The following is a 27,798-nucleotide window of genomic DNA, read 5'->3' as shown; positions in this document are numbered from 1 at the left end:
CGTTTTTAAAAGTGTACACTTGTTTCATTTAGGCTTCCTTCCAAAAAAAATATTATTATTATTTTGAAAATGTTTTGTGCCGGGGAGCATTTGTATTTGTAGTTTTTGAAAATATCATCACGACGTATTGTGAGCTTGTAGATCGGATATTTTCAAATTACCAATTAGAGCGAGGCAAGCGCTCATGTGGCCTAATATAGTCGCTTGTTTGAGCTTGTTTTCATATCTCACGAAACCTGGCAACACTGGCAGGGATCCGCTCCTACTTCTGTGATCGGGGTTAACAGGCTGTCACAAGGCAGGAGCCTGTAACAGTGGTGGGAGTCAGTGTTGTTGTGTCTGGGACAAGAGAGGAGGACCGACTCTTATTTCATCAATTCTGCCCTGAAGTGTGTTATCTCTTACCGAATGGTGAATGAAACCTGTCTCCGTCCGCCTCAAGAATAGATTCTGACGGGCAAAAAATTATGGATAGTCAAGGCAGCCGCTGTAAAATTGTGGTGGTCGGGGACACACAATGTGGTAAAACGGCATTGCTGCACGTTTTTGCGAAGGACTGCTATCCAGAGGTAGGTGTCCTGAAAGTGTGTGCTTTGTTTATTAATAGTTATATCTTTAGACAGTTACTATGTCTGGAAACTGAGATCACACTCCCACGAGCTTGTGATTGACTGCAGTACTGCAGTATAGGACAGAGTATGTGAATGGTCTTCTTTGGACACTTAAACTTTTAGACGTATTTAACACATTACCAGTGGTGTAAAGTTTAAGTAACTAAGTACATGTAATCAAGTACTGTACTTATGTACAATTTTGAGGTATTTTTATTATTATAATTCCAAATTTCTGTATTATTTTATATCTCAGAGGAAAATATTGTATTTTTTACTCCACTACAATTATTTGAAAACTTTAGTTAGTTACTTTGTAGATTTGGATTATTATTACAATACATACATTAACCACTTCAGCCCTATATACATTTCAGCCATTTGAAAAAGCTCACAATGCCTAGATGCATTGTGAGCTTAATTGTAGATCTGCTATTTTCAAAATATTTGTATACATTTTATATACATACATTTGGAAACTTGTGAAATGGAACATTCTGCCGAATTAGTACTTTATACTTTTGATACTTTAAGTACATTTTGATACCAATACTTTTGTACTTTTACTCAAGTAAAATTTGAATAGGTACCGGACTTTTACTTGTAATAGAGTATTTCTTCATTCCACCACTGCTGGAAACTGATCTCTCTCACTCACACACACACACACACACACACACACACACACACACACACACACACACACACACACACACACACACACACACACACACACACACACACTGAGTGTGTGATTGACTGCAGTACTGCAGTATAGGAAGGTCTTTGGACAGTTAAACTTTTAGACCTTATTTAACAAATTACATTCCACCTGTCCAGAGGTTTTTATTGTTAGTGTGATGACAAACTAGGTTTATATGTTATTCATTAGTAGCTTCATTAATGCTGGTGTAATTATTTTTCAATGTATACATTACACATGCCCAGAAGTCTTGTGGAAACATTACACTAGCCTACTGCACACAATCCAAAAATCTCTTGTCTGTCTCATTTTCAGAACTATGTTCCCACGGTATTTGAAAACTACACAGCCAGCTTTGAAATTGACAAGCAACGGATTGAGCTGAATATGTGGGACACATCAGGTAAGAGGACTAAACAATGACAAGTCATTCAACATCTCTTCCGTAGAACACACGCTGTAGAAGCTACTGTGGTGACTGTCCCATTAAACCTTTTAAACAGTCATCATCTCTGACAAATTGCTTTAACCTTGGCAAGTTATGATGACGGACATATTTGTGCTCAGGGCATATCTGCAATTTATGACTGCTGTCTTTGCTGGAAACTGCTGTGGCAGTCATGCCTCTCAGAGAGAGCGCTCTGTTTGCATTCCTCTCTGTGCAGCGCTCTGGTTATTCCCATGATCCGCCTGGAGGGTCAGGAGTCTCTAGGGTGGGCCAGAACTGATTCAGACAGGACACCCCTAAAGCAAATCTGATCTACAGATCTCCAACTGTTGCTGTTTTTAAATTCCCACACAATCAAATATGTCAGCAACAGAATCAATCGAGTGCCGTAAAAGCGTAAACAGACTATTTCGAGTTTATGGAAACTAATAGCCCTTTGTCTTGCTGATAGCTGAATTCACATTTAAAGGCCTTTTATATATGGATATGGTTCTCAGGCTCAGTGGGAAAATCATTTTGGGATGCCTCCCATTAAGTGGCTCCCAAGAGACACATTTTCTCTACAAGTAGAGACTCTACTTGTAATGCCCAGCTTGGTGGAATGCCATGCTCTACCTTCAATTGTCAGGATGGATTGTTTTTTACTGAGATCTGTCCTCCTGATATTCTGCATCTCTCATGCATATCTCTACCCAGTGGTATTGGCTTGTTATCTGACCATACATGTCCTGAATAGCCTAGGCTATCTGTATCTCATCATTCCCATCTTTGACTAAAGCCCAGAGTAAGCAACTTGCCCAGGGGAAATTCCTAAAATTGACATAAACATTCCCAAACTTATATTTCCAGTAAATGATGGGGTATTTTTGTTTTAGTTATATGGTCTTATAAGCCTGAAGGAATGTTGTTTTTGCTTGTACCTTGTGGTGACCCAGAGAGTAAATCTACTTTGTCTGTCATTCGGGGCCAGAGGTCAGGGTGCTTTGCGGCTAGGAGACACCACTCAGATGGGTTCATTTTATCTTGGCTAATTATGCACTGGGAGCCCATCTTTAAATCCCTACACTACCACCTCTGGCAATGCTAGACTTTTATTTTCAACCAAGAGCCCCCACCACTATAAACATGATGTCACCCTACCCATAGGGTACTTTTGCTTGTGCGTGTGCGTGTGTGTGTGGCTTCTTCTCTGCACTATTATTCAGTGATTCATATCAAACACAGATGTTCATATTTTCTCTCAACGTGAACATTAATTAGCTCACATTTAGTGGCTTTCATCTGAATAAAAGGCAAGCCTCCTATCTTTCCTCTCTGCATTTTTTAGTGTACACCACTCACTTCCTCTATGGTTCCATGTCTCTCATGTTCGGTGGCAGCAGCAGCAATTTACTGCCCAGGGCCACTTCAGCTGCTGGTGCTCTATCTGAACCCACTACTGCAGTCACTGTGGAGATACATTTGCATTAGTCAATCCCCCATTGACCTTCATAAGACAAAACCATAACCACCACAAATATGTTTTTTCCCCTTTCTAATGCACGGTTAAATCCTGAGTGTTAATTTAACTCTGAGAGTGTACACATGTAATACACATAATAACAAACATAAAAGCCACTTTGAGTACTCAGAAAAGCGTATGTATTATTATTATTAAAACTCAGGATTTTACAATATGAAGATAACTTTCATCCCCATTTAGAAAGCATTATTGCTTATTATGTGAGGTGAGATTATTTCAGGAACTCATGCTCAGCCTCACTCACACTCCTGATGTGGAAGGATATGTATTGCCATTAACAAAGCCTCTGGCTTATTGTCTCAGCACGGAAGCAGACCATTGATTAGTTTAGGCTCATTGATTGTGTTTACTTCTGAAGGTCTAGCACTCTAGCTCTCTTAGGACAGGCGAGAACTAGGGTATCGTGTTGATCTAATTGAGGTCATTTGTTTGGGGGGGGGGGGCTTAACTCTGTGTGTGTTATGTGTTTGTTTTTGAGACAAACGAATGGAATGTTTATTTTAAGAAGCATTAACCGAAACAAAGGCCTTATGGCTTCTAGGGACCAGAGGGCAACTTTCAGTACTGTTTTGTATTCTGCTCTGCATTCAACTTTGGACCATCTGGAGAATTAAGTCAATTAGAAACGAATTGAATGGAATTTAAATTAGAAAATGTGTGTGTGTGTGTGTGTGTGTGTGTGTGTGTGTGTGTGTGTGTGTGTGTGTGTGTGTGTGTGTGTGTGTGTGTGTGTGTGTGTGTGTGTGTGTGTGTGTGTGTGTGTGTGTGTGTGTGTGTGTGTGTGTGTGTGTGTGTGTGTGTGTGTGTGTGTGTGTGTGTGTGTGTGTGTGTGTGTGTGTGTGTGTGTGTGTGTGTGTGTGATAGATGGGGTAATCTATTTCATGCAGCACAACTATCTTTTGAATTGAGTTACACATTGAGGTAGTTGCTGACATTTATTTTATTTTTTTCTGTCCAAGTGTCAGAAAAGTTTGGCCAGTATCAACATCTTCAAGCAACAGTTACAGAATGGCTATGGGCCAATCAGCAATAATTGGTGCTCATTTGGTCTCACTGGTTGCCAGTTTAGCTACAATGTCTACTTTCTCTCTTCCTAAAATGGCTGTTTTCTGGGAAATATTTCCACTGACCATGGCTCTGTTAAGCTCCCACTGACCTGTGGGAGGGATGTCTCAAGTCCTGACAGGCTGGGTTTGTGCCAGGTCCTTACAGCAATTCCATCATGTCTCCTTCTGTTTCTGATATCCTGTGTACTCATGCCTGGCCACATTGTAATTTAAAAGTGGAAGTGTAAAAACATCATGCTTTTGGAGTATGCTACTTTCTGACCAAGTGTTGTGTGATGTGACACTAGACAAGAAATAAAAATAAAACGTCAGTTGGAAATATGTTTAGGTTTAAGTTCTCTTTCTAAACAGCCCTCCTTATTCTATGCTTTCCCTTTACACCTTGCCAATGGCAGATCTGCGTGCAATTCATAGACATTGGGATTGTTGTTTTCACTCGAGATAATGACAAGACACAGTGCTGTTCCATCAACTACATGCCAGAGCTCTGGCAAGTTTGCTGTATTTTAACACACACACACACACACACACACACACACACACACACACACACACACACACACACACACACACACACACACACACACACACACACACACACACACACACACACACACACACACACACACACACACACACACACACACACACACACACACACGCACACTTTTCCCACATTCCTTTGGTGTCTATGTGTTCATTAAACTCAACATTCTGAGTGCACTGGACCAGTAGGCCATCCAGAGGGCTGTAAAAACAAGCTTTAGTTTGGAAGGCCTTCCATTCCTCAACCCTTTCCACTTGATTAATCTTTAATGGAGAGTGAGTGAACTACAACCGCTATGCAGGGATGAAATAAAACCAACAGACACCCCCCCCCCCCCCTCCCCCGTTTCGACCCATAACTCTAGTCTGTATCCCTCTGGAGCTGGGGGGGGGGGGGGGACGCCGAGTCGCCGACGCGTTGCTCAGCTCAGAAAGTACTTTCAGGCTTGATATCATCTGAGCAGCAAACATGCTGATCAGAGGAGATCAGGTGGGATTATACGATTATTGACTAGCTGCAGCAATTGCCAAATTTATTTTCTCTCTGCATTTCTGGATCCCTGCCTGGATATTACTTTAGAATTTTAATATACCTTAAGGATCCCCACAAAGTTTTTTTTGTGGGGATCGTGAATGGGATGCTGTTGTAGGCAATGATGACAAAAAAGAAAAGCTTTTAATTTATTTCCCACCATCCTCAAATGAGGTTGATGTCATCTTATGAGCTGCTATTTACAGTTATTATTATACGCATTGTGCTCAAGCCATGTTCTAACTGTACATAATACTCCCAGCTTTCTATTTGACCAACTTAAGGCAATAAGTGCCTAAAAGACCTGTTTTGATCATTTCATAGTTGAATTGCAGGCACACCTCTGACCTCCGTGTTAAGGACAGAGCATCAGGATGTTTTTGGGTCATTCGTAAACAAAGAATGCTACAATATTTTCAGAATATGACCCCTGGACTTCATTGAATCCGCAATGACGTAAAACCTCTTTTGTAGAAAGCCCCTCTCTATACCCACACAAACCAGTTCATCCCTTTGCACAGGTGATAAGATAATGTGCTTTATACTGTCATTATACCACCATTAGAGTGCTGCATTTGGCACAAAAATGTATTGTAAAGGGGCTTTATATCTATTGTTTCAACACTACTTCCCTAGGAGGCTCATTACTGATAATGGGAAGGATGCAGCCCATACTATTTTTAGGGCATGTCGAGCATAATATTGAGAGCACTTCACATGCATTGAATTACTGAAAGGGACCCGCTGTATAAAAACGTATGCGGGTTCCTGTTTTCGAAGGCCACCTCGCTGGGCAACAATCGCTTGTTGAATTGTGTTCAAACACAGAAAAAGTGAAGACAGGAAAGGGTCTCTAATAACACAGTCACTGCCATGTTGGCGTTTAGCAGGAGTTGGAAATAAACCAATGCTGTTGTCAGGTCTCCAGTCTCCATAGATAGTGTTAGTTAGGATGCCTGTGGTGGTATTTTTGGACACAGAGGGTTGACCGTGTTCTCTGCTGTGGCCCTGGGCTCTCAACAGTTATAGGGGGAATACAGTATGCCATCTCTCCCTCAAAGCTCTCAGCCCACGGCTTGGCAGTTTTGGGATAAGCATGTAGCCTCTCTGTCAGGCAGTGCTAGGGCTTAGATCATTCTATCAATGACTTTCTCGATTAATCAAATAATCGAGAAGCATGATTTTTTTGGATAAAGTTTTTACGTTTTTATACAGCAATGAGTCGACATCAACTGATTAACCACTTAAGCCCTATTTTATACTTTGTTGCACAACGGTGTCACACAAAATAGTAAAAATAGCAAATCACATATCTCCTTGTAGAGCTGCTATTTTTGATCTGCTTGGCTATTTTTTATATTGTAAAAAAAAATAACAAAAAGCAAACAAGTAAGGGGTGTCCACAATGTACGAACATTGGAAGCGCAGCATTTGTTTGTAACATACAGTATACTGTACTAATAGAAAAATGAATACAGCTACACAACTAGATAATGTGATGAGAGAAAAAATCCATTTAATCAGCTATTATACTTTCAAACAAAAGGGAGGAGGGCACACACCAGTATTGGTGAGGTGCTGCTGACCGTGGTAAATAAATATGAGTAAAGAAAAGGCTGCACACTTGTAGCCACGATGCAGGATTTATTTGAATGACGAACCAATGTTTCGAACTCGCAAGGTCTTCTTCAGGGAATAACACAGTAGAGAAAACAACCTCACATTTATAGGGGAGGACACAGGTGATCTCCATTGGAGGTGTGCTTTCAATCAAGATTAAATCAGGTAGCTTTAACTGGGCAGGTAACACATGCACTTGTCAAATGTTAAAGACCCACAATGTGGGTACATATTAAAGATATTATCGCAAGTCCATGATATGTAATAATAATTTTTAAACTTTTTGAGTAATCATAATTAATACACATTTTACAAATATTTACCAAAAACATTTAATGAATATTTCAAAAATATTTAAGGACAGCTGAAAAGCCTAGAGACAACAGAGAATAGTATAATAGCAATACCGTTTTAAAGGGATAGCAAAAGGCACTATGTGAATTGTAAAAAAGTGAGAAAACACAGGGAAGTTCCAAGGTCAAACTCCTGAAAGAGAGAAGGCCAGATTAATAAGGAACCTGATGAAGGTCTATTAATGACCTATACAAATTACAATTACATTGGACATGCATCAACTGTTTTGGGACGCAGTGCATTCAGATTGAGAATACAAAGTCAAAGGGTATTGTATATACATCATCAAAAAACAAACATAATTGGGTACAGATACTTCCACAAAAATACATTAAATGAAATTAAGGGACAGAAGTAGAGGTAAATAGGTTTGAAAGAAGAGGGTCGCCCCCTCTTCTGTTGACAGAGACGTTTTCGATACCTACATAACGAAGAGCAGAGATGTGATGGCCGGCCTTGAAGTGCGCGGCAACAGGATAGGCAATATTTTTGCACCTATTAGAGCTACGGTGCTCAGCAATGCGAGTCTTCAGGGCACATGTGATTTTACCAAACATAATACTTGCCGCAATAGATTATGTATAACGCCCCTTTTGTGGTACACGTAATAATACTTTTCATGGGAATAGGTTTTCCCTGAATGAGGGTGCTCATTCACGCACGCACGCATGCACACACACACACACACACACACACACACACACACACACACACACACACACACACACACACACACACACACACACACACACACACACACACACACACACACACACTGTTTGGTTAAGCATCAGTCAGTGTATGGGAATTTCAACAGCCCTGACCCCCCTCACCCACCCGCCTCCCTATTGTGCCTCAGCAATTATATTTGACATACCTTTCCAGAAAACATGTTTTCAATATATGATTATTTTGGGGTATTTCACCCTTTCTGAACAATCTTAACCACTTTCAGTCTGACATCCCTATTTTGGGCATGTCATTATAACCGGCTATTTTCACTCTTTGTCGTATGGCAAAGTATATAGGGCATAAGTGGTACATTTCCAGCCATTCTAACGTACATTGTTACCTACTCCATGCCCTGATGAGCGCCGGTGGCTTTGCAGAGAAAAGCCGTAATCCAGCCTGCTGGGCTGGACGTCTTACTGCTCAGATACATCCTGGGTGGGCAACCTGCTACGCCTCTGTCCCGGGAGCCCTGGAAGGCTCTCTGATTCATACACCATTTATTACAAGAAGGTCATGGTGCTCAAGGGGAACTACTACTAAAACAATAATAATTTCATATTTGCAAGGTGTTGTAGGAAAGCATAGAATTAAGTGGGCTGTTTAGAAATAATAGAATACCAGCACACTGCAGGGCAGACAGAACAAATGTACATGTTGGCATCACGCCATCATCAGCGTTGTATCTTATAGTGTTGTATCTTACAACGCTGATGAAGGCTTGATAAATAAAAGTGCCTTAAAGGACACTTCCGTGAGTGCTGGTATTCTCTTATAGAGAATTATAATTGGAAAGTAACTCTTCTAGATTCTGCACCCGGTAAGAAAGCTCAGTAATATTGAAACGAGTTGGAGTCGTGCTCGCACCCTTTGTGTAAAGAAGTACTACTAAAAAGCCATACGTTTCTGAACACGAAAGTGACAAAAGGTTTAACAAAGCTGGCTGCACTGCAAAATCCCGAATGTTAATTTAACTCCTGACCTAATAGTGTAGAAATGGACCCCCTGAGTGTTAAATGAACTACGGTAAAGTAACCGCACCAGAGCTTTCTGTCAGGCTGCAGTTTGCCAGGCTGTGTGCAATGGCAAAAAAAAGTGTCTCTCTCTCTCTCTCTTTTATCCTCTGTTCTTTTCCTTCATCTGTGTTCCCCGTCGCTGTGATAGCTCATTAGTCAGGGTGGCTGGTGAAGCACGGGGCTGAGCTGACCCGGAGTCAGGGACAAAGTGAAGCAGAGGGAGGTGTGGGTACGAGCTCTGTGTGAGAGACCCAATCACTGACGGGAACACATATGTATAGGCTATAATTAACACACCAAATATCAAGTCCCAGAGGCACATAAACACACACACACACACACACACACACACACACACACACTCTCACACACATCTATGCCTCATGTGCACGCTGACACAACCATGCAAAGCTGCTTAGAGCCACCTGGTCCACACAGGGCACACACCCAAAGGTTCTGCTCATCTCTCCATGTGTCTACAAAGCATCACACATGTTGTTTACCCGCCTGTACAGTCACTGCAGCTCAGGGTGGATATCTTAAGATAACCCTCCAATCGTGTATGAACTCTTATATTGTCGCAGGCGGGCAGAAGCCATGTATATCCAAAAAAAAAACAGTGTTCCAATGTAGTTATTAAGCTCTTGTAAATACTTTTCATTGGTTAAATATTTATACAACCCACAGACAGGCTTAACCACTTTAAACCTGGCTTCCCTGTTTTGGGCATAGGCAAAGGAATTTGCTGCCTTTGCGTGAAACTATCATACAACAAACTATAAAATAGAGAATTAATTTATGGGGGGGAAAAAAAAAAAAGATGAAATATGGCGATACAAGTTTTCTGCCAGACAACAATATCTAGTACAAGAGGAGACGGTGACCATGGATACGGCAGCAAGCCTCATGCTGCATGATGCAGTCTCAAGCCTAATTTATGCTCCGTCATGCCATAGTGTGGCGTGCTGAGAATAGCAGACTTACAAGCTCAAGCCCAAACGTGTTGTGTGAGCTTGTAGGTCGGCTATTCTCGGCATGAGACACTGCCGTGTGACGAAGTATATGAATCAGGCCTCAAACTGCATACCACTGTGCCAAAGCTGGGTAATTTGTTTTAATACCATGTCCAGTGCTGAACAGCTCTGCACACTGCTGATAGCGAGGAGTAATCGTAACAAGTAGTTATTAGCGATTGAACATTTGGCAGCCATTGCTATAAGGCGCACTTGGGTTTTGTAATGTTGAGAAAAAGAGTACTTAAGGGTTTTTAATTAGCTCTCATTGACGGAGACTGCGGAGCTCTGCGGTAGAATAGGACTATTATAATGAGTGACAGACAGTAATTAAAGTTGTTACACACAGTAAAATCCGAAGTGTTCATGTAACTCTGAGACACTAGTACAGAGTACACTCTCAGAGTGAAAATGGATAAATGAACACTGAAGATTTTACTGTGCATGGGGATGCCACGTGCTCCTTTTGGGTTGTGAGGACCCAAGTTTGAATCTGACTCCCAGTGTCATGTCTTACGTGTCTGTGTGAATATGACAAAAAGTTAAAGTTGTATGTTATACAGACATGTGTTTCATTGACAAGCAAGAGGAAAGGGGCAGAAAAACCAAAATAGAAATACTCGTATTTATTATTATATTTATAATTATAGAAATATATAAGTATACAATATTTATATATGCATGATGCAATAACTGTGTGTGTGTGACTGTGTGGTTAAGCCAGTGTATGGGAATTTCAACAGCCCTTACCCCCCTCACCCACCCCCCTCCCTATTGTGCCTCAGCTGACCAGAGGCGGGATGGGGGGGTTGATGAGGAGCTCTTGGATTTTATTTAGTTTTTTTGGGAGGGGGCACAATGATGTTGGGAAGCACAACAGCTGCCTGGACCAATAGGCTAGGGTATAAAGGGGTGGGCGGGGGTCGGGGGAGTAGGTGGATGGGATGATGGGTGAAGGGGAGGGGGGGGGGGGGCGTATGAGTGCATGTGTAGACCATGCTATAAGAGGAGCTAGTGTTCGAGCCCATTGAAAAGTGGGAAACGGAGACAGAAGGAGAGGTGTACATCTGTGCCTATTCCCTTACAGCCCTGCTGAACCCGAGCCCTCGGGCTTTGTGTCGCATTGTGGGTCAGGTTTGATGGTGGCACCTGGGAGACTTGACCCACCCGGGTCCTCCGGGAACACGGGCCGCACAAAAACTGACTGTGTTGTTTTTTCCCCCCCAACACTCAGTCTCAGAGCTTAATATACACATCCTTCCTATAGCTTGTTTGAAATGACAAAACCTGCTTACTGTTGATCATGTCACTGGTAGGCAGGTCGCTGAACTGCCCACAGCTCTCCTCTGATACACAAAGTGAATAGACAGAAATGGTGCCATCTTATAATGAACATTGGTAAGGACCAATTATATGAGGCTAAAGGTTGAAATGGGTGTAGTGGTCCTTTTAATGAACACTGAAAACTTTCTGTGTAGCTGTTGTCACTTATAGTTCATTGCATGCTGTCAGGTTAACTCCCACTCAGGCATTGGCAGTATTTCCATGCAGCAGCATCCATTGAGCGATTGAGTCATGCAGGTTGACTGGAGTGGAGACTCACACAGGGAGCTATGGAAATCTCTCTCTCTCACCATCCCTCCCTCTGGACCGGTCCCTCTGGCGAGTTGCTTCAGAACCCACAGCGATGGCCATGCTTTGATCAGCCCACTTCAAACTGCTGCATTGACTGGCTGTGTCTGTATGGCTCCCAGGGGCGGTGTCCGTCCCGCCTTCCACCTCCACGAGAGCGAAGCCCCTCTCGGCGTTCACCCAACCGACCGTAAGGGGATCATCCCCTCCTTCACCAGCCCCTCAATCGGGTCCCCTCTGCCTGCAATGTCCCCCGTGCACCACAGCTTCAATCATTTATGCATGACTTTATTTATATACTTTCTCTTTGCCGCTGCTTTTGTGGAAGTAGAATTGCACTTGGATGTAGTGGCCTGTTCTTCCTGAGGGCCTCCCCAGGGAGCTGCACAGTGGGATTGGGATGGATAGGGCTATGATAGGGATGTGTCTGGATTGTGGGTTTTATGATGGGGGAAGGAAGGGTGGGCGTAGATGGACCAGGGGAATGTCCATTTTCACTCTTCACAAGTTCTCTATTAATTTGCTCATAACAGGTTTCCTGAATACGCTTCTCCCCTGTCAGACAGATAGCTGGAGACCAGAAAGCCTCTTTCAATGTCACTGCTCTAATGAAAGTCCTCAGCCAGGGACATGAGATTAAAAAAGAGAGAGAGAGAAAATTAATGACGGAGAATTGAGAGCCAGGCGACCGTGAAAGTAAAGCATCCGATCTCTGCTGGTTTACAGCCGAAAGAAAATTTAAAAGGACGTGACAATGTAAATGTTTCCTTTTGCAAGTGTGTGTGTGTGTGTTTGAGTACAAGGGCCTTTTCAGAACAGAACTGAATCAATTGCTTCACAGTAATCCACCTCCTTCTCATTTTGAACTTGAGTAAATGGCTACCCAGCCTTCAAACGTCACTTTTTCTTAGTTTTTACATATTTTTGTGTGCCTTCTACCCCTCAAAAAGAAGAAAAAGAAAAAAAAATTAACACACTTTTTTGTGGTCTGGTTATTTCTTAAAATGTGTACATGAACAGGCTGTTTGATTTGCTGACCATAGTTACAGTGTGTAAATAGGGGCTGCTTGTAATAATCCCATCCGGCAAGCATGTACTCTGCCGTGAATTTGTATTTCAGTTGTTTATCTGTGAATATAAAAATATAAAATTTTCAGCGAATCTCTTAGTTACACCAACATTGGTGTAACCAGCACCGTTGTGAAGCAGTTTTTTTAATATGCTAAATGATGAAAAGGATAAAGATCGCTTCGTGTATTTTGATTAAGCCTTTGGGTCCGGTAATTTTTTAAGCTTTTCCCACTCAAAAGTTTCAATGAAGGCACCATGAAGCTTTGCCCACAGTCAAGCACAGCCTTACCGTATTTGGTAAAGCTCTTCCCGCAGAGTGGGAAAAGCAAAAATAAATAAAGTGCCTTCATTGAAAATTCCCCAAACAGCCAAGAACAGGTTGTTTGCCGTTGCAGCTGAAAAAGGTAGTTTTTTTTAAGCTAAAACCTTTTATAACAATGGCCCTTATCAAATACAATATATTTTTTAATAACAGCATAAAATGTCCCAACTCTGGTGAGAGTGTAAAAATTTACCTGTGTGTGGTATACTCAGGATTTTACTGGGTATCCTTTTACGGACCCACTTCCGTTATCTCCTGGGAGGCGAGCTCACAACCCGTTTCCTGATGTTCTTTGTCTGATCTCATCAGTTCACTTAAGCTTTCCCATAACACAGAAATGCATACTATTTCACTTTCGAAATATGCAGGAATTGGTCAAAACATATTTGGGAATACAATTTGGAGTCTGGAAATACACCTTTGCAGATAGATTTTAAATACATTTTAGCCACAAAATATATCTTTTTACATATCGGAGTATCCAAATTATGTACTATTTCTTTCCATTTGTTATGTATTTTATAGAATAGAAAAGGATTAAACTGGATATTACACTTCCCCCACCCCTTCTCAAGACCACCAGTAATGACTTCTCTGCATCCTAGGTGACCTAAAAAATGAACTTTTTTGGAGTCAAAGTTGGGAATGTTGCAATGAACCAGAATCCTATATTCACTGACAAGTTGAAGTGGTTGTGTGTGTGCAAAAGAACAATTTAATTGCTTGCGTCTTTTTTGAATGGTGTTATTTGGTGTATCTTGTCTAAACATTTTGATGCTGCAGCTGCTTTCAGTAGTCTGGATTTGAAGGGTGCTGCGCTGAGAGGAAACAGAGCACAGACAAATAAAATGAAGAAAAAAATAGAATTGGCTTGTATTCCGTAGAGTTGACTGCAAGCCAGCCGTTCACACAGCCATTTGATTTCCTCATACGAAGAATAAGAGTGTGTTCTTACAGTGGACTCTTCAATAATTCCAGAGAAGGAATGATGTCAAGGTGCTTTGGTTCATTGGTTGTAACAATAAATGGGCAAAATAAGACATTTCAATAATTCCTGAGAATGCATAATCCGAACTGCTCTGGTTGCACAGATAAATAATCGTAAGAATAAGAGAAACTTACATCTAAACACAAAAATCTCCTTGGAATAACATTGAATTACATCATTTTGGAGTTTGGATCAGTACACCATCAAACCATAACTTCTCATGAGAAAACAGGCAATTGTATAAAAAGCTGCAAGGGGCAAACCAATGAACAGGGAGGATTATTGTTTTTGTGCGTGTGTGAGCGTGTTCTTTTTCGAACAGGGAAGAGAAATCTATGGACAGAGACGGGAGCATGGAGTGACAACAGAAACAGCATGATCTGATATTTAAAGGAAGTGAGTCACAGCGTGAACCTGAGCCTGAGACAGACACACAGATCAAACAGCAGGAGATGAAATGCATAGCCATCTCTCAGGTGGAATGACGTGTGGGGGGGTAGGGGCCGGGGTTAGGGGGGGGGGCGGCAAAGAGGAAAGAGACAGAGGACACACACTCCATCATCACCATATCCCCAGGGGCAGCTGAGACTGGCGGTAACGGGCTGTGTCCCCTCCCTTCGTGGTCGGAGGTGGGTGGGCCAGCAGCTTCTTTTCAACCTGCACACGGAGGAGACACACGGGTATTAACTCCTCTACAGTAATGTTAGGCCTTTGAGAAGATCTGTCTGCTGTCGGCCCTTCAAAGGCTGCGTTTGTGAACTGAAGCGAAGGAGGGGGGGGGGGGTTGGAGGGGGGGGGCATTGGGCTTTGATCGATATCCCCTCTGAGGAGGCTGCAGATATGGAAGGTTAAATGCCATTTAACCCGCTGTCACCCCTGCTGTCCCACCTGTGTGCTGATGCCTTTGAAAACCTGACATAGCCATCTCTATTACAGATCAGCGACTTTATATCTGTGTGTGCGTGTGTGTGTGTGTGTGTGTGTGTGTGTGTGTGTGTGTGTGTGTGTGTGTGTGTGTGTGTGTGTGTGTGTGTGTGTGTGTGTGTGTGTGTGTGTGTGTGTGTGTGTGTGTGTGTGTGTGTGTGTGTGTGTGTGTGTGTGTGTGTGTGTGTGTGTGTGTGTGTGTGTGTGTGTGTGTGTGTGTGTGTGTGTTTGTGCGCGTACATTCGTGATGCATATCCTCTTATATTTGACAAGAAAATGTAACCTGGAACTCAGAGCTTCTATCCAATAGTTACTCGAAGCACTACTCTTAAGCATTGTATATTTGGTCAAATATCTTATTTTGCTGTACTGAGGGGTTATTTTTGATATGCAAATTAATTGGCTGATCTCCATGGAATGGGACTCAACTGACATGAGTTTGTGTTAGACTATTTTGGAAGGTTCAAATTATGTATTCATTTGTGTTCATATTATTTCTAAAGGCCAGATGAAAACTGGCCTGTGTTGACAGTCAGATCTTAAAGTTGCACATGTCTGACTGTCAACATTGTGCTTGGGTGAAGTGGTCAGGACAGACATCTGGTTTAGGGCTTGATAGCATGTATTGTATACTTATGACTTAATATACTGTTTTATATGCCAACGCGGTCGCACACAGGGCAGCAGCAGTAACTACACATTCTCACCGATGGTGTTTTGGCAGCATACTCTTGTTTCTCCCCTTGCTTTGTCTCACTGTAAAATCACACTTTGAGATTTGTTTCAGTGTTGACCTGAAAGAGTAACAGCCTTGCGAATTTACAACACAAAGTTCCTCCTCTGTCCAATACGGGACGTTGTTGGTAATGAAAGGGCTCCATAGCCTGTTAAAGGTTGGAGCCCCGATTCCTCTCTCTCTCTACCCTTTTTCAGTGGCCTCTTAACCATCAATACACCAGAGTCATTAGTGGACACATTTCTCCTAACTCAGGTTCCCTCACTCCTTCGCTCTCTCTGCGGCTCTCTTGCTCTCTTCCTCCTTCACTTCCTTTCATTGCCTCACAAAGGAACCATTTGCATCCCTCCAGGTTGCTACGATACTCGACCACTGCAACCTGAAATGTTGTACTGTTCTTTGAAGGTGGATTTCAAGAAGCAAACAGCTGCAGGGCAGAGAAAGTAGCAGACATACTGGATGTGGTGTTAAATGTGTTTGTGTTTATGGGCTGTGGCTAACTCGATCGCACTGTCTGTCACCATTCCATCTCTTTATTTGGGCTTGTATGAGAGAGTTTGCTTCTTTATGCCATGACTCTACGTGGCTGTTTTTTTGTGTGCATGAGTGTGTATTTGGCCTAATGAGGCTGTTTGTTGCCATGGACTCCCTGCCATATGTGCATGAACACATTAGAGAGCCTCTGGGCTTCTCCCTCACAATGGTCTGCTGTTCAGCTGCTCCTGCAGTGCACTAGGCATGTACCAAGTGGAGGAATATTCTTACAAAAATACTGTGACAAAACAAATAGCTGCAGATGCAAATGCTTTACTCCATTACTCTTGATCTGGCAGGTTCTTTTCGGTCTTTGAAGCCAAAGGGGGCCGAACTTGACGCAGGGCACTTCCGACAAGTGTTGCAACTCGTTCAGTATAAATTATGTATTTTCAAGTTTTGTCGAGTGACATCTCTCAGAACGGTTGTGTGGCGAAGTACTGTGTAGGAGTGGATTTGTCCGGCATAAATAATGTCACATGATGGCACACCCTCAGGCCTTATTACCTTTACATTACACACACCATTAAGTTATTGTCCATCTCAACATCCTGTGAGATATTTGTGTCCTTTGACAAAGCTTTGCTGACTTTTTGGGCAGAGTAGCACTTTACTGCCACCTTTGCTCAGAGAACCTCCCACACGGCACCTAATTAGCAGAGTGGAAATATGATGGCCTGGCCATCCTCTCTCACTGTCAAGAGTTTTTTTTGTGAGTGGTATTTTATGTGCTTGTCCTTGTAACAGTAGGGCAGGGACCAACTCCTTGGTGGGCCGGGGTGTGCCAGGCAGGCATGACAGTCAGTTTAGTGGGACTGCCAGGCTACGCCCATTCTTCCTCCTCCTCCTCCTCCTCCTCTTCTTCCACCTCCTACTCCTTCTCACTGTGTCTCCCCATCCTGCCCTATCCATCTCATCCTGTCTCTGTCTGGAATTCAATTGACCTTTTGTTCTAGTGCACAGTGAATGGGCACAAGCCAAATCCATCCATAGCCAAGACGGAGCTTTCATACCTCTTTATTTGATATGTCCTGCTGAGCCTAGGCCTTTCATTACCTACCCAAACACACACTGCCCACCATGTCTGCACCACTCCCCCATAGCTCCGCCCGCTTTTATCTTGCTTGGTTTATGGGGGGGGGGGCTCTTTTTCTTTATCTCCTTCTTGATGGTTGTGGTGATTGGCTTTTATTTGTGCTTGCTTGGCTTGTTTTACACGCAGCAGTTTTCTCCTCTGCTCTTTCATTCCCTCAGAGGACTTTCTCTCTTTTTTTTTTCTTTGCAGAAGTGCTGAGATGGCCACTCTGTCGCTCAGGGCAGAAGAGCTGTAAATTGCTGTGCTGTGTGACATGGCCCACTGTGCACGTGGCATGCCAATCATTTTGATCTGTAGGATTGACAAATTGATCCCGGAGGCCCCTTTATACTGTCTAATTGCGCCTCTAAAGTCGCAATTTTTCTTCTTATGACATCTCTCAGTCCCTTCGTCACCTGATCTCTCTCTGCACCCTGCCCTTGCCACCATAGTCAAAGTCATTCAATCTTCCTTCTCCCATGCTCCCAGTCTGCTGCACTCTGATACATAGTAAAGACAGCCATCATGCTCCCAGTCCAGGTCTGCAGCACTGTGATACATACAGTAGAAAAAGAGTAACACCACCTTCAGCAGCATCAGCATCTCATGTGTGACCACTTCTAATCAGAGCCTGCTGTTGTACTGGCATACGTGAGATTGCAATTTTGTGGCTGTCTGTGTGTCTATGTACTTGTGTAACTTGTCCTGTTCTCTCAGCAATACTAAATATTGATACACTTGTAGACTACCAGGTGCTCAACAGAGAATAAAGTAATAAATAAAAGTATTGATGTTGCTCCTGGATCAGCAAAACAATAGAAAAAACGAAGGAAAGATCTGGGCACTCAAGAAACAGGAGCTAAGAGGAAGAATAATAAAAACATGTCATCAGGGTAGACTGCTTGAAAATCTTGTTTTAATAATATAGAAGCGTAAGGTCTGGAACGTCTTGATATTGTGAATCTGGATGGTTTCTTCTTTGATATTTCTCCTGACTGGGTGAGAAAAAGGGAAATTTCTTTTATTTAGGCTAAAATAGATTTTTCTTCCTCTGTTGCCCTCGAGAAGGATCAATACTTGCTCTCGCTGGACAATTAAATGAACAAACAAGTATAATAGATAGCTTCTTGACAGATATTGCTACACTTGTTGGAGATTTGATTACTCTGACAAATCCTTTTATTCTGTCAGATGAACAAAAGCCATCCATCTTCAAATATGCAGCCTGGGGCGCTGTGAGAGGACGCCTGTTGCATTGTTCTCACTGGGGCGGGCATTGGCGGGGGGGGTCAGGATGGGACTGCCAGCTCAATGACTGGGGCTACGGCCGCGTGCAGCCATTGTTGCAGCCCATTCCTATTATTAACAAAGGGAACATAGTAATGCTAGAGCAGGCCGTGTGGCCATTGTGTAGACTCCATTGCCCCTGTCAGACAAAAAATATGGGGCACTTTTAACTGGCTGGTCTGCCATTGTGTCAGATATGGCTATAAGTGTGGTAATGGCAATAGTATGGGAATAATTTATGGCTTTTATAGCCATAAGCTGCAGTTGAAATAACTCGATAAGTGTAAGGCCATCTATGTGGTTCACACATTTCTGCCTCTTTCTAGCAGTCATAACAGAATCTGTTACTTTGTTGCTGTTCCCTAAGAGTTTTCATGCCACTAAGTTGATGTGGCCAGGGTGCAGTTCCCATCCAGCTGTAAGAGCAGTACTTCAGAACGTCTCTCAGGGAGACCCCCCCCCCAGCCCTCCACCCCCCACCACTGGCATGTTCCCAGAGAGCCCAGATATTTTTACGAGCCTCCTAATGAGAGCAGCGGGGAAACGTGGTAACACAGAGAGGCTCGTGAATGCACCGTGGCACAGAAATGACACAGAAATGAAAGCAAGGACGAATGTGGGGAGAGAGAGAGAGATGTGCGAGTGCAAGCCACTGGCTTCTAAATGAAACATGGAAGGCTTTAAACTTAAAGGGACAGGACGAAAGCAGAGAGCAGGGAATGAAGGGGTTCAACCTTTTGTTTGGCCTTTGCACTGACACTGTCAATTGAAGATTATAGATTGTGCAGTGCACAACACCTCTCTCTGTGTGTGCGTGTGCGTGCGTGTGCGTGTGTTCGTTCTCTGAGGAGAACCCCCTCCACTCCGCCTAAACTCTGATTAAGAGCAGCCACAGCTGTATGCATGTGTAAGCCCAAGAGACCAACATTCAACCACAGCTGCTAAAAACCAACACACGTTGATATCAGCACAACGCCAGTACTCATCACAGTCCGTGTTCTAAGTGCATAGAGCTCCTAATTCTCCTCAGTTTGTAATTTTACCATGAGAGTGCAGAGATGTAACCAAATGGACAGGTCAAAAATGTGATCTTGTAACAGGGTTGAAATCAGGTTCACACTGACAGTTCTTCAAAGAGAACATGACTAGGGCTGTCACGATCATGAAACTTTACTTGACGACTAATTGTCATTCAAATAATTGCGATTAACGACTTGATTGTGTTTTTGGCATTGAACATTATGTTTGGCGTTTAGGCTTCGTAAACAAAAGTTGCACAGGACAGATATGACAAATAACTTAAATATACAAAGAAATGCCTGACATATTTGATATATATATACTTTTTTACAAAATAGCGGATCTACAAATAAATCTGCTATTTCCGCTATTTAAAAAAAGAGAAGCTTTGAACATGAAATAAATTCAACATGGAAACGATCATGATGATTCTTACGATTATGCAAAATCAAATAATTGTGATTATCTCAAATAATTGCGATTAGGTGATTATGTAATAATTGTGACAGGCCTAAACATGACCTTATTGCCATATGTTGATGTGTATCCACAGGTTCCTCCTACTATGACAACGTGCGGCCGCTAGCGTATCCGGACTCTGACGCGGTCCTCATCTGCTTCGACGTCAGCCGCCCAGAGACTTTGGACAGTGTCATGAAAAAGGTTGGTGCTTTTCTTTTTGTGTTCTTTCTATTAAAATGTTATGTTGATTGATAGTATTTTCCTTTATGTACTGTATTTCAGTTGAAAACTCTAAGTCCAGATCAAACACACATTATCCTAACATTTGTTATGACATGGGAAAGGTAACCAACAAAATTCAAGCATTTTCCTCATCATTGCCTTATATTCAGTACCGGTATATCGTTGCTGTCAGCCAGAAACATCTACATTCTCTATATTTCAACTTTCATGTTTTTTCGTAAATTAATGCCCTACTACAGTGTCTCACAAAAGTGGCAAAATAACCGATGCGTTGTGACACAGTGTGAGCTTGTAGATCTGATATTTTTGGCTATTTGTGCCTTTTCTTTCTTTTTCAAGTGAAGGTGAAAGTGTTTAAGTGTGTGGGTTTTATAAATATTTAACCAATGAAAAGTATTACAAGAGCGGGTGATTAAATAATAACTACTGTGTATATTAAATTCATTTGGAACACAGGTTATTTTTTATATTTTCTAAAAAGTTAACAGTTTTGGACATGCACGTTTTCCACCTGAGCGACGATATTCTTCCGAGCCAGCAGAGAGCATTCTTATGGCTCAACAATAGAGTAAGTCACCAGAAAGGAGGTTTGAGCCTTCCATTCCTTTATCCCATCAAAACATCCATGGACACTTGACCCCTGGCTCTCTGGGGAGTGGAAGGTCAGAGGCAAGAATGAGGGGAAAGATCTTGGGAGCCTGGAGTGGAATATCGTGGCAAATTAGCCACGCCAACTCAATCAAAGACCAGCTGTTGCAGGTCCTTGTTTATGGGTACACACAGTGAAATCCTCAGTGTTCATTTAACTCAGAGAGGGTACAAATGTAACCAAATGGACCCGAACGGGTCCATTTGGTTACATTTGTACCCTCTCAGCGTTACAAGTAGATTCATTAACACTGAGGAATTTCACTGTGTACTATTACATGTTTCTCTAAGCTTGCGGTAAAAAAATCGTTTTAAATGTGAGTTTCACTCATAATGGGAGGACAGATGATGCTCATTAACATTTGTATGGTGGTTCGTATGGTCGTGATGTTCTGATGATGCTGGAGTTGGTTAGCGGTGGCATAAGTGCGGTACGGTAGGGTGGAGTGATTGAATGTGGTCTGGTCATCATGGGCAGTGGGCACGCTTTTTACCACCACTGGCAGACTGTCAGTTTGTGTGGGGGAGGTGCACACACGCATTTGAGCGTCAGCATTGTGAAACATCTATTGTACAGTATGCGAGGAAACACCCCTCTTAATTAGTTTGTTTGTGCGTGCGTGCCATGTAGAATAGCCTAGTGCACGGCTCAGCGCTCTCTCATCTTGAGGCCATGTGTGGCTGTTTTCCCTTTGAACCGCCTCGTCTTACGAGTCAAAGACATTCCCACGGCAGGCCTGTTGACGTGTTTAGTGGTAAAGAGGGGAGCTGCTAAAACGCTCCCACAGACTTTATAGATCTAACCCTAGACACCTTCTTTTTTTTTATTTTGTACCCACGAGTCTCTCGCAAGCCTCGCTGCACCCTGTCAACAGAGGGAAGGCGTTCTGCCATCAGGCTTTGGGTTTTCCCATGAATCCCCTGGCAGGGGGCTGCAGTGACCTTTGCCCACTAGCTGTCACCCTGGTAATCTTTGAAACTTGGGGCACATGGAAAACCTGTTGCACAATCACCGTCCCAAATTAGACTGTTGACCTCCAGGGGCTGACGTGTCACCGGGGTCGCTGGATGACAGCTGGGGGGAGGGGATAGAGAGGAGAGGGTTAAACAATCAAAGTTTTTGAATGGGTGATTTGGAATGAACAGGGGTAGGATTGAAAGGTCAAAGGTGTTTCACCACTTGAGGGATGAATGAATGCATGCACATGCCCGTGTTCCGCACATGGCATCTGGAGTATTTGAAGCATTTTGCAGTTGTTGTCTGTTGTTTACGTGTTGCAGGGGAAAATATTGCATGTTGGTGCTGCTGAGTTTCAGTGGTGATGCCAAGCCTCAGGTGGAGACGTGCAACCTTTTCCTGTGCACGACTTCTGAAATAGATTTGTTGATGAAGACTGTGTGCCTGACCCTGACCTAAATGCGGCAAGAATAGCCTAAATGATCACATTTTCTTGTTCAAAATGTCCACACAAATACACACACATCGGCAGCACACATTGTTGGACAGAAAAACAAACTCAATCCATACAAAATATATAGGACTGAACATCAGCTATTCATTCAGTCTCAGAAATGGCAGTAACACAAGATGTACTGTAGTACAGGAAAAATGTATATCCAAAAGCAATATTTTCACTACTTTCAACCTGGCATGCCTATTTTGGTCATTGTATAGTAGGTGAACATCTTTCAACGTTGTTTTAAACGATATACAAGCTCATAATGTGTCACATTGCATCATATGACTAAGTATATGGGGCTTAAGTGGTTCAGTATATTGAACTAGTAATATATTTCATAATGACCTTTTAAGTGAAACAGAAGAGAGTCTCTCCCCTGGTTAATCCAGCTCAGGTCACCTACTGGTCTCTATGGTCTCAGGGTATCCATGGCCAGGGAGTGGAAACTTCTTTTCAATGTAGCCTTGTTTCACTGGTCAACTCGCCCAACCCACAGCAACCCCAGCAGTGGATTTCACAGTATTTAGCATGGCAACTGTGGGTGAAACCACTAATGTTGTTCTTTCTGCCTGTTCGTCTATCCATCCACAGTGGCAGGGGGAGACTCAGGAGTTTTGTCCAAATGCCAAAGTGGTCCTGGTGGGCTGCAAGCTGGACATGAGGACTGATGTCAGCACACTGAGAGAACTGTCCAAGCAGCGCCTCATCCCCGTCACACATGAGCAGGTGAGTGGGAGCGCTTGATGGATATCAGACAGGGAAGACGGAGGCTGATAGATAATGAGAAAGAGATACGGGGTGGAGAGGAAGAGGGAAATGGAGAAGCCAGTCGGAAGGAAACGGGGATAGAAGAACAACAAGGGACTCAAGGAAGGAAATTAGAAGCCAATCCAGCAATAATATGCAGTTTTTCCAACGTGGATCAGCAATGCCATTGCCTCCCTCAGGAGGGGAGTGTGAGAGGAGGCTCTCACAACGCAATCAACTACAGTAGAGTAAGAGCTGCATGAAACCCCTCTGGACATATTGCTGGGGTTGGCGTTTTGACTGCAATTTGCTGACAGTGATGTAAGGTTGCTTATGTTGAGGGCCGACGTGTGTGTGTGTGTGTGTGTGTGTGTGTGTGTGTGTGTGTGTGTGTGTGTGTGTGTGTGTGTGTGTGTGTGTGTGTGTGTGTGTGTGTGTGTGTGTGTGTGTGTGTGTGTGTGTGTGTGTGTGTGTGTGTGTGTGTGTGTGTGTGTGTGTGTGTGTGTGTGTGTGTGTGTGTGTGTGTGTGTGAGAGACATTTTTCCCCCTCTCTGAAATGAAATATTCATGCAGATTTAGGGATTTTCAAAATGCGTGTTGAATAGAAAATGGACGTTGATAAATGAATGAGCCCTTTTATCACATGCTGCCATGACCTCTAAGCCAAGGGAATAGGGAGAAGAGGGCTCGGGGGTTGATAACCGGTCCTGTAAATCCGTGAATTTTAATCAGCTTTTTGCATGTTCATTTTGTGCGTTCCCGTGTACGACACACAAAAAGTGGAGGGGCTTATTCGCCCCCTCCGAACAAAGGCGTGCAGAACAAAGAGGTCTTTTTTCATCGCTGTCTCTGAGCTTGCCTGGAGGCTAAATGAACACTCCCAAAAATCAGCTGCTGGGAAAAAAGACAGTTACTGTAAATAAGATGCATAAACAAAAGATAGAGTTGCAAGCCATGAAGCTAATGTTAAATAGCTGGGGACCGGTTTTGCAACAAGGCTTATTATAAGGCCATTGTTTTGTCAGACTCTATTTTTGTCTGAAGCAGCTTCTCAAGTATTACCCACTAATACAGGCAGGCAATATGTGTCACACACCAGACGCCAAAGCTTTGGCCAATAAACTGCTTGGGCGTTCCAATCCAATAGCTTGCATCCATCCTTATCCTATAGCCAATCTCAAATTGAATTCCACCAGAGCCAGGAGTCACGGGCAAGAATGACCACCCTGTGAACTCCGGACGTGAGATCTGAAAGAGCTTTTTTTGTGCTTGTCACTACAGTTTCTCTTCTTACCCCCCCCCCCCACACACACACACACACACACACACACCACCACAAACTGAATCTAAATCCACCGTTCCACCTAATGAGAGCTATGCTTCTCATACGTATATGTAACCTCGATAAAAATCAAACCAGGCCCCATGGGTATGAAAAGCTCTCTCTGTGTTTGAGTGCATGCAATCCCAGTAGAGGGGGTCATGGGAAATGGTGTCCCTGTCTCATCTGTCACTGCATTAGTGCATGTTGATGCAGTGTGAATAAAGACTAAAGTCAAATAGTGAAACGAGAGATGAAGATTTACTGTAGAAATGGAAGGGGAGAGAGGGGATCTGGAAATTACATTTTGCTCGCTGATTTGATCTCAAGCAAACATTTTACACCCTCAATTAACCGGCTATTGTGACATTGCCCTGGGCAAATTCTTATGGACGTTTGTCTATTCTCTCTAAATAGCCATATACTGTAGATAATGTTTTTCCCGGCCCGGAAGACTCTACGCCGCTCCAGTTCCTCTTTAATACCACCGTCAGTCAGCACCAGACTGAAGAGGCAGGGGTTCTGCATTATTCATGCCTCAGATAGAGTGGCTTCATTTGTCTCTTGACATGTTTAGATTAACATCTTGGTCTCTGAATCGTTGCCTCTCCTGGTGTCCTTAGGCTTTCACTGTAGCTATGTGATCCGGCATATGGTAAGGTACAGTGAAGGTCACTGTGTGTGTCAAGAAATTTGACATTCTTTAGAAATGCACGCATACTGCACTTTAACACACGCGAGTGTGCTTGTCTGACAGGACGGCTAAAAGCCGGAGTACAGGAGACGAATGCACCATGGTGCAGTCAAAAGTAATGTTATGACATTGGTCTGTCAAGGTCAGTGATGTCTGTCATCTGTGGGGATCAGAGAGGGAGCAATAGATACAAATAAAGACCACAACCACCAAAAAGAGAAACCGCAATGCGAGGATGATATGTGATGATATAAACACATCTAACACACAGTGATGATGTAATTGCTAATAATAATAATAATGATGAAAATTAGAGCCCGGCGGATGCCACATATTTGGACCCGATGCTGATTTTGGAGAGTCATAGACCACCGATTACGGATGTTTTTTTTGTTTTGTTTTTTAAAAGAAAAAAAAAGAATCTTGACATCAGTTTGAAAAACTGTTTAAAGTTTCTATTTGAGAACATTTAACTTAGAAGTAAGCAAATAAATAAAAATATGTACACTGTGATCTCCATATCATCTCTGTCAGGTGAAAACCTCATTTGTCCAAAACTGTTTCAGGATTGAAATAAAACAAATAGCAAAAGTAGCAGATCTACAAGCTCACGTTTTGAGCTTGTGGATCTGTTACTTTTGATACTTTTGTGTGACACTGTAGTATGATCAAGTAGATCAAGTAAATTTATGAAAAAAAACACAAAAAGTAAAAGATATGGAGATTAGAGGGTTCTGCCGACAGCAACGATATAGAGATCTATTGGCGCACATCGGTTCTGGACAGCCGCCGATTTGACCCACTTCCCACTTGGCACATCACTCCCACGGGCACGTTTGAAGTTGATCAGTCAGCTGTTACTCACTCACTAATGCCCGTTGGGAACGATGCCTGTTGTAAATCCATTTTGAAAATGTTTTGATTGATTGAATACTTTACGAGTCAGAAATATAAACAGCACAAGGTACAGTCAGATATTTAGGCTAAAAGGATAACGCAAAAAAGCCCTGGGGACTTGTTTCCATTGTGGTCCTATATAGTTCACCCAATGACATGACAATGTTTCGCTTAATTTACCGACATGCCCAACGCAGAGACACCAGGTTGAAAGTGGTAAAAAATCTGGACACATTGACTACATAATTGCTGATACCGATGTTGTCAAAAAAAGTCAAAGAATGGCCACGATGTATTGGCCAAACTGATATATATCGGTTGGGCTTTACTGATGAAAATCATGAACGTCGCTCATCCCATCTAATCCCCACGTTTTTTGCTCCATCTGTCTGTCTGGGCGTTTGCAGGGCAGCACGATAGCTCGACAGATGGGAGCGGTGGCCTACGTGGAGTGCACCTCCAAGGTTTCCGAGAACAGCGTGCGGGACGTGTTCCACGTCACCACGCTGGCATCGGTGAGGCGGCCGCACAAGCCCCAGCTGAAACGCAGCAGTTCTCGGAGGGGGCTGAAGCGAGTGTCCCAGCTGACCCTACCAACCCTACCAGGCCGGACTGAACACATGGACCCGGCCCCAGCAATGCGGAAGGACCGGGCCAAGAGCTGTGTGCTCATGTAGAGACCAGTCGATATAAATATATATATATATACAGTATATATGGAAATATATAACAGAGGAACTCTATTTATTGTTTTTGTTTTTTTATCTCTTTCTCATTTTTTGCACTGCTGAGGACTAAGGAAAAACAAGAAAATACACATTGTGGAAACAAATGCTTTGTGTGTGTGTGTGGGGGTGTACGTGTGTGTGCGCTTATTTTCTAAGCTGTTTGCATAATTGTTTTGTTTTGAAACGGTGGCAAAGCGGACTAACCCTCTGGACGAGAAGATACTGGCATTGTGCTGCAGAGTTCTGGATATTAGCAAAGAAATGACTTCCCAAATCCTCTCCAACAAGAGGCCAGCTCCAGGGCTGTAGACGAAGAGAGCGACATGGAGGAATATATTGAATTTGGATGTTTGAGGATAAAGCTCAGACACAATCTCATCGAACACTGGTTACTGTTGCCTAGCTGTACTGTACTCTGTGAAGTCACTTCCTGTTGCCATAGTTCAGAGGCAAACCTGTGCTATGTACCATAGTGCTGAAAAGGGATCTTGGTGAGAAGGCCTAAAATGGGACAAACTGGCGTAGGAAAGCCAAGGGCCTGAAATTGCTTTTTGTAAGGATTGAAATGAATATTGTGAAGGTCTTCGTGAAGTTTTTTGGAGTATTACAACCACAAGTGCATTTTAGAAAAAGAAAAGTCACAACATATCTTTTTTTAAACTTAACTATAACCTTCTCATCAACTCAAATCACCTTGACCTTGATTTTACTCAAATTATTGCAGTTATTGCTATATTAATAGCAGCAACAGTCTTATTTATTTGTGGAAAATATAGCATTAAAATGTTAGGGCTACTTTGCTGTATTTTCACTTACTGAGTCTAAAATAAAGCAACAGCTTGTCTGCA

General features: G+C 42.8%; 1 protein-coding gene across 1 annotated transcript; it reads left to right on the top strand.

Annotated features, from left to right (window-relative positions):
- Window positions 1-307: 307 nt before the first annotated feature.
- Window positions 308-27,798, top strand: rnd2 (Rho family GTPase 2). Its single transcript, XM_080446239.1, has 5 exons — window positions 308-569; window positions 1,630-1,717; window positions 20,304-20,413; window positions 23,155-23,289; window positions 26,630-27,798. The coding sequence occupies exons 1-5, from the start codon at window positions 468-470 to the stop codon at window positions 26,897-26,899; spliced, it is 705 nt and encodes a 234-aa protein (XP_080302365.1). The 5' UTR covers window positions 308-467; the 3' UTR covers window positions 26,900-27,798.

The sequence above is a fragment of the Gymnoscopelus braueri genome (genome assembly GCF_963280865.1).
Source record: "Gymnoscopelus braueri genome assembly, chromosome: 13".
Taxonomy (NCBI): domain Eukaryota; kingdom Metazoa; phylum Chordata; class Actinopteri; order Myctophiformes; family Myctophidae; genus Gymnoscopelus; species Gymnoscopelus braueri.
The sequence above is the reverse complement of the archived record's forward strand: the minus strand, read 5'-3'. Positions and strand labels throughout refer to the sequence as shown.

What these genes read in the sequence shown, in the direction of transcription:
- rnd2 (XM_080446239.1), top strand. Translation starts at nt 468, where the DNA reads ATGGATAGTCAAGGCAGCCGCTGTAAAATTGTGGTGGTCGGGGACACA. An exon ending in CGAAGGACTGCTATCCAGAG is followed by an intron (nt 570 to 1,629) that starts GTAGGTGTCCTG and finishes TCTCATTTTCAG; the next exon opens with AACTATGTTCCCACGGTATT. An exon ending in TCCCCGTCACACATGAGCAG is followed by an intron (nt 23,290 to 26,629) that starts GTGAGTGGGAGC and finishes GGGCGTTTGCAG; the next exon opens with GGCAGCACGATAGCTCGACA.